The sequence below is a fragment of the Lasioglossum baleicum genome, chromosome 14, assembly GCF_051020765.1.
Source record: "Lasioglossum baleicum chromosome 14, iyLasBale1, whole genome shotgun sequence".
Taxonomy (NCBI): domain Eukaryota; kingdom Metazoa; phylum Arthropoda; class Insecta; order Hymenoptera; family Halictidae; genus Lasioglossum; species Lasioglossum baleicum.
Window position 1 is genome coordinate 10,326,043 of NC_134942.1, and position 12,221 is coordinate 10,338,263.

The 12,221-nt window shown below is 43.3% G+C and overlaps 1 protein-coding gene across 10 annotated transcripts in view; it reads left to right on the top strand.

The window, feature by feature from the left end:
• Window positions 1–11,908, top strand: part of Stac (C2 and C2B_Munc13-like domain-containing protein staccato) — a 26,972-nt gene extending 15,064 nt beyond the window's left edge. For 3 of the 10 annotated variants that reach the window (XM_076437830.1, XM_076437833.1, XM_076437832.1), the window contains 16 exons: window positions 5,942–6,106; window positions 6,222–6,400; window positions 6,524–6,568; window positions 6,653–6,812; window positions 6,904–7,427; window positions 7,501–7,647; window positions 7,729–7,866; window positions 7,938–8,126; window positions 8,307–8,601; window positions 8,803–9,161; window positions 9,239–9,428; window positions 9,516–9,822; window positions 10,043–10,123; window positions 10,598–10,721; window positions 10,816–11,009; window positions 11,092–11,908. In XM_076437830.1, the coding sequence (XP_076293945.1) occupies window positions 5,942–6,106; window positions 6,222–6,400; window positions 6,524–6,568; window positions 6,653–6,812; window positions 6,904–7,427; window positions 7,501–7,647; window positions 7,729–7,866; window positions 7,938–8,126; window positions 8,307–8,601; window positions 8,803–9,161; window positions 9,239–9,428; window positions 9,516–9,822; window positions 10,043–10,123; window positions 10,598–10,721; window positions 10,816–11,009; window positions 11,092–11,186 (3,192 nt within the window). In that variant the 3' untranslated portion in view covers window positions 11,187–11,908. Of the gene's footprint in view, window positions 5,102–5,941; window positions 6,107–6,221; window positions 6,401–6,523; window positions 6,569–6,652; window positions 6,813–6,903; window positions 7,428–7,500; window positions 7,648–7,728; window positions 7,867–7,937; window positions 8,127–8,306; window positions 8,602–8,802; window positions 9,162–9,238; window positions 9,429–9,515; window positions 9,823–10,042; window positions 10,124–10,597; window positions 10,722–10,815; window positions 11,010–11,091 lie in introns of all 10 variants that reach the window. The other 7 variants (XM_076437831.1, XM_076437840.1, XM_076437837.1 and 4 more) reach the window with 6 other exon arrangements.
• Window positions 11,909–12,221: the final 313 nt, after the last annotated feature.

The window sequence follows — 12,221 nt, forward strand, 5'->3', positions numbered from 1 at the left end:
AAGAAATGTCTGTTTCACGTCTGATCTGTACAGATCGACCAATTTACGAGCGTGTTTGCTATAATAATTTTCGTCGATAGATCATAAATTGCCGGATTTATTCGCTCGAGTATCGTCTCGCCTCGATCACGTTCATCGCTGTACTAAATTTTAACTGTCGAGTGGTTTCTTTTCTTAGCCACCGGCGAAACACGTGGTCGACGCGACGGTTCATTCGAAATAACAATGATCCTTGGGAACGCGCGAATGGACCGTTTAACGCGTCATTGACACGTGAAATGGCAACTTAAAATACTTTGATAAGACTGGAGCGCGTCTTGCGTGCGTCAGCGCGGATAAGGGGTGGTCTGTTCACCATGAAAGATTGCTATGTGAAACACTTCGACCGGGGATTATGGGAAACACGTGAAAAAGAGCCTGGGAAAGTGCGCCAGTAGGAAAAAGTTGCTCGACAAATGAGGAAAATTTAATTTACAATTTGAAAGAATAAATTCGACTTCATTGAAACTGAAATCTATTCGAAGAAATATTAAAAATTTTCTTCTGAAAATTCAATTATTCTTGAATTCTTAACCATATCGAAGAATATTTCCTCAACTCAGTTTAACATGCAATATAATATCTGAATATATAATAATTTACAGACGCAGTTATTTCTTGAAAATTATGTAAATTAAGATCGAAACGTTGAAGTAACAATGTGGTAATTTGCAAAATTGCTTTTAAATATCAAATGATTGAACCAGTGCGCCGATAGCATTAATACAGGCTTTATGAACATATTGAAGAAGAATATACGCTGATGATTCTTTAATTGGCTTGGGGAACACGATCAAATATTCCATAACTTCGATCGGGAATGATTGATTTCTTATTCACTTAAATCTTGGCCCGAACGATGGCGTCGGCTCAGCACGGTTTTGCTCAGCAATGGTAAATATCGATTCCACAAAGTCCCCCAGTACTAGCCGAGGATCCGCCGAGGAACCCTTGTTCGATATTCGGTATGTAATAGTGGCGCCGAGACCTACAGACCACTGCCAAATCCTCGATAATGTTTCAATTTCATTGTTGAGAATAATGCGTATGGGTAAACGTGCCGGAGGACCGTTCTCTCTACAGCTTGACGAAAAATATGTGAGTTTAGTAAGAAATTTACATTCGACGTTACAGTAATGCTCATTCACGTTACGAACCTAGTCCGATTAAGGATTAAAGAGCGGTTATGAAGAGACATTAACCGCGATTTATGTTATCGATTCGCGCAGTTCTATATTTCAGATTTATCGCTTAATTACGTCGTATCTGCTTCCTGGTCTTGAATGCGTCGATTATTTCGCTTCCGTTTCCAACATTAGAGAGTATATTTATTAAGCAACAGACTCGCAATGAAGATTTCAAACAAATTTTGCTGTTCTTCAGTTTGGTGTTCTCTTGAAGTTAGAGGGAAGTTCTCTCGAGTCTGCAAAAGGGGAAGAGGCAGGCACGCGAGTGTCTCGATTCCGTGAGCGATCCGTCGACACACGCGTCGCGGGGTGTTATCCTCTAAGCTCAATCGAGCAGTTAAAGTCAATCTGAAACGCGATTCTGGCCTGTGCTCGTGTGTTTCGCCGATGTGAAACGTCACACCATCGCAAGCCGTATCGTCGACGTACGACGACTGTGATCCGTCGGGTCCATCTATTCCTAGCAGTGCGGTTCACGACTTCGTCAAGTTCTCGTCGCGCGTCTTCCCGCGAATCATTATCCTGCCCGTGTCCTTCCGTCGCTTCCTGCGACGCCTCGAATTCGTGCAAATGACTCGAAACAATGAGAAGCATGCTCCGTGTTTCAAACTTCCGGTTCCGTGATTGACACCGTGGATGCCAATGGGAGCTGCTATTGTGAAGTGGACCTTGGTACCCATTGGGATTTAGAACGTTCTGGACATGTTCTTTGAAGTTTATGGGATGAATAGCTTTACCTGTAACGAACTATCCTGGATATGAAGTCCAGAATAATAGTAATTGATTTATAGGAATGAGAAGGAAGCGATTCGATTTTGAAGTGAGTTAATTGGTGAGTGGGTGTAACAGGATGGCCTCTCTCAGGGGGTTGAGGTTTAGGATTTTTGTTCGCGGGACTTTTGCAATTGGTCGAGTCGCATAATCCACGCAATCGTAAAAATAAATCAAACCTATAGAAGCAACTATGTTGAGCAATCTTCTTCTGTCCTGTATCATTGGAAACTGGCAGAGTGTCAGTGACATAGTTTCATGGTGGTGCGAACGACGCGACGGCGCGGCGGAACGAATCGAATGATTCGATACAAACAATTCAACATAAGAAAACCACAGAAATCAATATTCTTGCTCATCGAGCTGCAACTTCTCTGACCACAGTGCGTCGCGCGTCGCGTCGGCGGAAAAAAAGCGGTGCTTTGAGGCAGAATGGGAAAAAGCAGACGTTTTTAAATGAACTGAGTTGCCGGCATAAAATAGATCTGTTTAGCGAGTGGGCGGTCGGGAGCGACAAAACTTGCATAATATCACGGGAAATTGGGCACACTCGGCGAAGGCCGGAACGCGTGTATAGGTCGCCCGAATGATTCTTGCCGTTTCTAGCGCAGAGAAACCGGTCCCGACCGTGGCAAGAATCATTTGGGCGAACGTGCGTGCACACGTTGGCCGTCGTCTACGCGCGACTTGTCGGTCAATGAGCTAATTGTCGGTATATCAATTTTCATTGGGCGCAATTGCGCGAGCATACGAACGCATTGTGGTTGCACTTGCCCCGTGGGTCGCCTCAAACAGGATACGACATAGTTTCCCTTTGTGCAGATTCATTGTCTTCTTTTCGCGGTTTCCATTGGTCCTCCAGTTAACCGGCCGGCCAATGCCGAGTCCCGTCGTTTCTCGATATTTAAATCGTCCCCCGGAGACCGTCTCGAAATTTTATGCATTATTTAATTGATGCATTATTCACTTATTAACGGACCGAGCCCGAGCCCGAGCCGGCCGTCGTTCAGGAGGGCTGACGTTACCTTCGTCTTCTATTTACCCGACGATTCGTTGTCATTTTCCTTCTGGATTAACTCGATTATCAGGGGAATTATTTAAGGTAACTCATATCGAGAACTGAGTTACTGTACGATGAATCTGTTTCTATCATTTTGTTTGCTCATTTAGGTTGTCCGCCTGCGATGATACAATTTTTGCCGAAAAGGAGGATACCTGTCCTTCGGGCACCGATTAGGAGGTCAATGCTGTTCGGGATGCTGTGCGAGATGCGTACAAATAAATGGAATCCCATTGTCAGAGTCAATTGCTTTTGGCACTCGTAATGGCCCAGTTTTCGCGTTTCCCAGTGACCCGCTCCGCTGATCGAAAACCCGCTGAAATTTTCTTGCCACGCCTGCCCGAAACTAATGTGTCTGTACCGAAAACAATCTCCTTACGATTTTCTTATTTTCTAACGCGCTTCCTCGAATAAATGTGTTCGACGTCTTTCGAGGAATCGTTTTTCCTCGACGAGTAGAATCGACTATTTTAGTCGGACGTCGCCGCATTCCTGTCGACCTTTCACAGCTCTCGATCTGCTCGCTAAAAAAAGAGCATTTGAAATTTGCCGGGTAAACGAAACAAAGTGCCTTGCGTAACATCGGCCAGGGAAAAAGTGAATTTTAAGTATTTCAGGGTCAGTCTGAAATTAGACGTGAGAACTCGGCCGTCCAATCTGCTCGTGGCTTTCACGTGTACCCATGCTTTTGAAAAAATACATCCTAACTCCAGATTTATGAACATCGAGGCATAACTTCTAAACAGAATAATTTTAGACATTTTTTAAAGGATGGAGACATCGTTCCGACCTTATAGCACTCGTAGAAGTGAAGATTAGGTTACATTCGGATCAAGCGGAAAGTTGAAAATTTAATTCCGTGGCCTCGAAAAGAATCGGAAACGTTCTGTAACTTCTGTTCAATTTTACTGCTTTGTTATTGTTGCTTGAATTTTTTTCGGCGAAAAGGTATTATTGTTTCGTTCTACCGGTGGCCCCGTAAAGTCTGAAACGGAGGAGTTAAGAGGCAGTTCTATTTTTGTAAATTAGGCTGCGAAAGAAATTTATTTCACTTGGCATGTTTTTACCATTGCTGAATTTTCTTGGAGACACATTCGTCTGTTCAAATGATCAATTTTACGTTTAGGCGCGTAAAGTCTGAAGCATAATGCAGAGAAACAACACACGAGTTTTATTTTTATTCTTACAATCTGCTCCAAGGAAGTTTCCATTTAACACAAACGTCCTCTGTCTACTAATCGGAGTAGGTCCCCCCAATTCTCACGTGTCTCGACCACCTACGTTACTGTCACCGATTCTACTTGCCGATTCGGTCACATGATCATCCTCGATTATGCATACGCACTGCTGCCGAGTCAGTGTATGCGTGGACTCGATAAGAAAGGTCGCGGCCGTCCGTGGAAGTTCATCTTTCGATCAGCAAAGTGCCCGGTATTCTCGATTTTTTCAACAAAGTAACTTACTCGAACGACCGCGGCGATTACGGCACCCCAAAATCGATTCGTAACGTTCCAGTGGATCGATCTTCGACCCAAGCATAATCTCGACTCGGCTTCTCTCGAGAATGAGGCCGAAAAATCTCGGTTTTCCTGATCGGGACCGCGAGCGTAGCCGAGGGGTAAACGTCATTGTTGAGAACTAGCAGCATCGCTTTCCGGCCGATGCGTCCGCGGGTCATTGTCGGGCTGCACTAGATCGCAGTGGATCGCATTGTTCCCAGAACTTTGTCAAAGTCACACTCTCCTGGTTAGTTTCAAGACCGATACAAATCTTCCGGCGACAAAGACGCGCGACGCTGCTTCGTCAGATGGAATTTGGCTCGTGAAAGTGATCCCGGAATAAATATCAGTGAGTGCTAGGGGAATTGATCCTACTCCCAGGTGAAATGATCGATCAGTGAAAGGACCGTGCCAGTGTGTCGACAATGGTGAGCATGAGCCCCGCTGTGGGGGTAGCTACCCTTAACAGGGGGAGGAATACCTTTCGAGGTGTGCCCAAGGTGGAGATCGAGAAGAGAATGAACACTTTGCTTCAGGCTATGACGGTGAGTCGATTAGACGAAAATTCACTGCGTATAAGTGTGTGTGGAGTGTCCGGGGCGTGTTCTTTAACCCCTCGCAACCCCATTCTCTTTGGTAGATGAAGTATTTATGCAACGAGTTGCGTAGAAAGTCGACAAATAAAGATTTTCATGCGAAATGTTAATTAATAGTTGTTTCGTCGGAAACACGATTTATGAATCCCAAATTAAAAAATGCACTATCGCAGCGCGTTAAACTGTACAGTAATCATTAATTGGAAGAGCCTAGCCAAAATTCTGACACAGAGCTTCATTTAGCTCGTGTTTTTGTTTGATAATTATTTGCTCGGGAGACGTGTCAACGCGTCGCGTTGATCAGAGAACTTTGAACCGTGAGTATTCCACCTCGAACATTTTCATCGCTGTCTACATTACTGAAATCTTGGCTCGTGTGGGTCGCTTATATGGACTATCGGCGCGTCATGAGCAGCAGATGCTACAATTATAAATGACGCAGACGGTTTGTGCTCCGTTTGTCGATAATCAAATTACCAATGATCACGAGGCGGAGAGTAAACAGAAGAGACCTCGGCGGCCAAACTAGAAGGGACTAGACACGGAATTTGTTAACTTGTTTTCAACTTGAAATACAATAAAAATGTCTGCCATTTATCTGTGCAACGAGCAAACGAACTGGAGGAACAGATTACTCAGAATTTCATTATCTATAAATTATTCATCGCGTTTAAATAAACAGGAACACATTGGCCGCGTCCACAGAAATCCATGAAACGTTCAATTCAACATTTCAACTTCGGCAAACTTCTAATCGGCATTCACAATGTCGTGTACGCTATTCCACAGATCGAGGAGCTTTACGCGGCTCTGGTTTACATGACCCAACACCAGATCGGCTACGACGTTTGCCAAGAGTGTGGGCAAGACACCCTATTGAATCATCTCCAGAACGCATTCAAAGTCGACAATGAGACACACGAGAGCGTTTTAGAGAAAACGAGGAACATGGAGGTGGGTACATCTCTATACCACACTAGAAAATAACTAAAGACAATTACCATGTGGAGAGGGTACAATGTAGACAAGTACAATCACTGATTGAAGCACCCGTAATTCATTCCTGCAGCCACCAGAGATGCACTTGAACGTCGAGGTGATCGAGGCGAAAGAGTTGGCGTCGAAAGACTCGAATGGCAAAAGCGACCCTTTCTGCGCCCTTTACCTTGAATCGGCGCCTACCAGAAGGTACAACACTGCTGTCAAAACGTCCACGTTGAGTCCTGTGTGGGAGGAACACTTCGAACTGTGAGTTATAGAGAAATTTCATTGATTTTCGCCAGGTCTATCGAATTTTACCAAAATTAGTTTTTATTTGACATATACTTGGAACATAATTTGTATTCGTTTGGTTAAGTCTCTGTTTTGCAGGCCATTGGACGACCCAGAAAACGATGTATTGTTCCTAGAAGTCTGGTAAGTCGGTAAATCTTGAACGAGGACGATCAATACGATCGATCAACTTAATATAGAATATTCACGGGTGTTTCCGTACTTCAGGGACTTCGACGCAGCCGAAACGGTGCCCGAGAAGATGAGCAAGATGAAGGATGTGAAAGGCGTTCGGGGATTAGTGAAATTAGCCAAAGAAATCGCAGTGACAGCCACCACGGGGAGCCACGACAACGAATTCATCGGTAGATGTAGAATACCGCTGAAGGTAACACGAACTTTCCTAAAAACTTTAACCAGTACACAACGATTTAACAATTTCACAAGAACCAGTAGCAATCGATTGAATTGTTCCACAGGACATACCGACGACAGGACACTCGATGTGGTACTCCCTAGAGAAGAAAAACAAATCAAAACGTCGAGGAGTGGTGAAACTTAGGCTAGCCTTCAGCTCGGAACACAACAATCGAGTAGCCGCACAGGAACACAGACACCTAATCAGGGTATTGTTGATGCACGAAATAGAAACGGAGAAAATCGAAAAATACTGTTGGTGTGGCCGATGGTCAGCGCCCGCAGAGGTCCTGCTCCTGCAACACAGCGCGCAAAGAGGACTTCTGGAAAGAAACGTGTCCCTAGCACAGTGGATCGAGTATGCCAGGATTCACCAGGAGCATCCTCTGAACTTCACCGTGTTCAGCAAACTAGTAATAGATCTTCTAAGGCCCCTGGAGAACGATCTATTTTCTTTAGACGAGACTAGACTCTTCTGGGATGCCACCAAGAAACTTTTGTTCTCGTGCCTTAACAGTCTCAGGAAGATCAGGAGGATGACACCTGGGGACAAGAACGCTATGGCGCAGTTGTCTGCGATCTTAGGGTAATTATTCACCGATACGCTTCTTTAAAGGTTTCTGAGAAAATCGATTTATCATCTATCCCTTTTTATTTAGGATAATATCAGCCGTCTCGTCTCTCCAAGTGCCCGACGAAGTAAATCTCTTCCCCGCTAAAATGTACCCGTGGTTCCCAGACCCGGACGAACGGCCAGGTGTTCTCGAAGCATTAGAGTACACCGTCGAGCAGGGTGGCATCGAATGGTACGATAGCACCGTGTCAGTTCATTCTACTCCCTCGACTATACTCCGGACACGTTCTTAAGCGTTTAATAAATGTATCAGGTTCGAGCATATATTGAATAACAACTCCCCGGAAAACGAGTCCGACGAAGCCGCGCTTAAATACCACATCAAGGTGATCCAAATAGTTAGAGCGGACCTACAGAGCGCCATTGACAACTACGACAAGATGTTCATCAAGTGAGAACCATAAATGGCAATTCGAATGTTTCGTGCTGCGAATGCGGGCTGATCGAATCGTTGGATTTTAGGCGAATCAATTTCCCGTACGCTAGGACGCTCTACATGATGTACGAGAAGAGGATCAGTGATATGTGCATGGTGATCACCGAGGATATTTGTGGCAGGATGAAGAGGATCGAGATCAGCAACTCGGATGTCGAGCTGAGTCTGGGGACCACTTTGTTTGAGCTGTATCTTACGTTGCAGAGATACGCTATGTGAGCAATATTAATAGTAATTACCGCTACCAATGCTTTGATCATGATCATTAAACAGCGAACCTTGACGCAAAATAAAAATCTTCCTCGTGAATTACAACATACTACATCGAATGAAATAGTTTTTCTACTGGTTTTCGATACATAATGTTGTTAATTGTAATAATGTTTGGGTCTCAGGCTCGGCCAAGTGCTCTGCGCAGAGGGCCAGCTCGAAGACATGAAGGTGCAATCTTACTACGAGTGGTTTAGAGCTGGTGTTGCACATTGGCTTGACATAGCGGTCTACAAAGCACTGACACGGATAGACAAGGCTGTCGAGTTCGATCCGCTGCAGGCTGTCGATAACAGCGTTCAATATAGCTCGAGTGCGGTGGATACATTAACAATATTTTACCAAATCAAAGTGTTTTGGACGCAGCTGGCCTGGCCGGATGTAGAAGGCTCCTACACCTTCATAGGCAAGATCATCGACGTGAGTGATTCGCCGTTTCGTGCATCATGCTTTTAGCTACTGTGCGCTTCGCTTCTGTTATCTATCGGAAGACTTATTTATAGCATTCGCAACAAATTTATCGATGGAACAGGGTTGGAAGTCGAAAACGCTTAATCGTTTATTATGTCAGAAAGAACCTCTATCAATTCTCTAAATATACATTTTGCCGGCATTTTTCAGGATATCTGCAAGTGCTCGATCGCCTACGCCGACAAAATGGCACGCAAGGCAGAACTGACAACGGAGTTAGAGCAGCTGTCGGAAAGCAGCGTGTACGAGAAGAAATTCTTCGTCTCCACCGCCTGGTGTTTCGCCATAAACAATATAGACTATATCAGGACATCGATTGCTCCTCTAGCTAACGATTTAGGACTTGAAAGTATAATAGACGCTTTGGGAGAGAAGAACACACAAAAAGAAGCGCAACGTTGCAAGCAGACACTTCAGCTAATCATCGACAACGCGACCGATACGGTGAAAAATAAGATTATAGAACTGTTGCAGGTCGTTGCAAATAAAATGGCACCCGCTATGAGCAGGTAAGGACTTCTGGAATATTCGCAGATTTGTCTCTTTTTAAGAAAATGACGGATTAATAGTTTTTACTGGCGTATAGGTACCTCATGGAAGGCGCAGAGTTGATAGACACCACCAGCAACGCTATGGACAGACTTTTGCAGTATTTGGATAGCAATTTGGGTACTTTGCACGACAATCTCAACGAGGATAATTTCCAGAGAGTACTGCTTGTTATTTGGGAGATCATGTCCGAGACGCTGTACCAATTAGTTCATAGTAATTTAGAGGTACTTGAACAAGTATTACACTTATTCTTATTAATTTCGAACTGTTTGAAGCAGTAAATGTTTAGATGATGAAAAATCGCTTTGCAGAAAAGGAGGCCGCCATCTTTCTACTCGAACCTTCACCGCACCCTGCACACACTCGTGCGATTCTTCAACATCGGAGCCGATGAAACCTCAAATGTGCAGGTTTTAGAGAAAATAGAGAACCTCCTAGAACTACACGGACTGGAAACAGCTGCACTGATACACAGATACCATCAAGAACGCATCAAAGAGCAAAACGAACTAGAAGAATCCGACTACGGCCAGATCACTGTCAAAGCGCAGTTCGTTGACAACTCCTTGAACATTCAGATCCTCAACGCAAGAAAACTGCGACCGGTAGACAGCAATGGTGAGATCATTAGAACAATTGAATCATTCAGCAGGCTATTCGAATTAAACTGATCCAATTAATAAAAATCACTTTATACCGTTCGTTGGAAGACGCAAAAGTGGGATCAATTTGAGTTCCAGCTTCGTTCAAATTTTGGTTGCGAATTCGCATAACGAACGCCGGGAATGAACGAGTAGTTTGCGTCGAGGTGGAATGACATTTTCTTTCGATTTTGTAGGCGATTTGGTAGGCAAGGTGGCTACTCTCAAGCGCAAGCTCAATACAATATCTAAACAAAGACTGAAAGAATGGAAGACAAGTATGTAATAGTGGATCCAAAGAGACACGCTCTTCCTCATCACTGTACCGAATATTAGTTCTCTCATTCAGTTTGCCTGCCCACGGATTGACTGATCTCAAATTTGCATGACGGGAATGTTGTTGTTTTTTTTTTTGTTCGTTGCATCATAGCCTAGAGCAAACAGTACACGATGATTTTAATTTACCGTATTTCGAGAACCGCGGGACTTGTCATGACTGATGCAAACCTCTATAAGGTTCCTCGATTCAATGGAAACTGTGTACAGTGTATTTATTTTCTATAGAATAATTTTTTTCATTTTATTTGTTCTTTATTATGCGTAGAGATTAAATTCGTTGATTTGTGTGGAACCTCGTAGATAGGAGACCCAGACAGCAATGATAGTCACCTTCACCGTGCATGAGTCCACATTGGGGTCCTCAGGTGGATCTAATCGAGTATCTTGAGATCATTGTTGCGTTTGTTTTCCAGGCACATGCGACTCGTACGTGAAAGTTAGATTACTTCCCGAGGAGAAGTTCTCCGATTTGAAGTTGCCGAAGACACACGTGCAGAAGGAGAATTTGTACCCCCTCTTTGATGAAATCTTCAACATGTGAGTACCACAACTCCTGTTGCAATTAGAAATGTCTGGTAAACATTCCAAGTTTCAACTGGTTTCGTGTTCTATATTATAAAAATCGTTTCAGTCCCCTGACTACGGAACAAAGGGCGACGGAGAACGCCATAATCGCTTTCGAATTGAAAGACAAGGACTTCCTCAGATCCCGATTCCTAGCTGAAGCCTTTTTACCATTCAGCGCGATCCCCGACACGGGACCGGATCAAGGAATGGAATCGTTCGATCAAATTCATTTGAAGCTCTCGCGTCCAACGAAACGAAGTACAGCTCCATCGTTACACTATAAATCGGCAATGCGTACTACATTAAATTGCATCTTGATAATTGTTCATTCTTGATTTAGGTACGGACGTAATCCAAGCTCTGGAGCACAGAAAGGGGGACAATCAGGCGATGGACTTTTTGTCAAAACTCAATTCAAAGGCTGAACGGAAGTGATCGTTTACTAAACGAGAAACTGACCACCACGAGTGCCTCCACGATAGGAAGTCGTGATAGGAACGCACATCGTGGACTGAATTTATTATACGAACGTGAATCATTTGAAAGTAATTATAGCTGAAGTCTTTCGGCAAAGAGAAATCAGATTGCATATTTATTTTTGAATGCCGTTTGAATAGTGCATTTCGATGAATCTCTCTCGATCCTGTGAGAACTTTAGAAACAGACTATACATTTTCGAATGGACATGAATCGTTGAATTAATTTTAGTTGTTAAATTAAGTTTCTATCGCTGTAACACGTCGTCCCGTTTATATTTACGTAGGCATCACGTTTCATCATACTTGTATAGAAATTCAGGAAAATTCCGAAAAAAATCTCGCTGAATAGAGGTATTTTTTTATCAATATTTTACGGATACTGTTTATAAAAAGATATAGCTGCATCGAACAGGTGTTCGTAACTGTACGAAACGTAATCACCAAAATTGTTAGAGGGTTTGTATTTAGTGTTAACGAATAGATTTTCGAACGTACTCTTTGTAAATAGTATATAATTTCGTTACACGTCGATGAGTATTTTTATGAAACCCTGAAACGAGAACTGTTCTAGACGCGAGAAAAGCGAAGACATCAATCGCCCTATTTTCAATATTTGTACGTGAAATAACTTGTCGTTATGGTATATAATGCAACGAATAAATTATTGATAACCTTGAATGCGTTTTACTCCTTTAAATCAATACCTCATTATTAAATTAATGTCCAAATATGAAGTCGAATGAAATCGTAGGTTCTGATCCAGGCTAAAAATTAGAGGTACTAAAGACTGCCAGCCTTATGGGAGTTCGTGTCACCCGAATATTTCGGTGATCTCTTAAGGCTTCTAAAATATATTCTGACTAGAGTGAGAAACAGAAGGCCATCGACATGATCTCGTCGGTGCAGAAGGTGCAGCCCAGAAATTATAAACATTAATTAGCTAGAATTAATAAATGTCTCATAGTATTATTTTGAATAAATTAATGCGTGC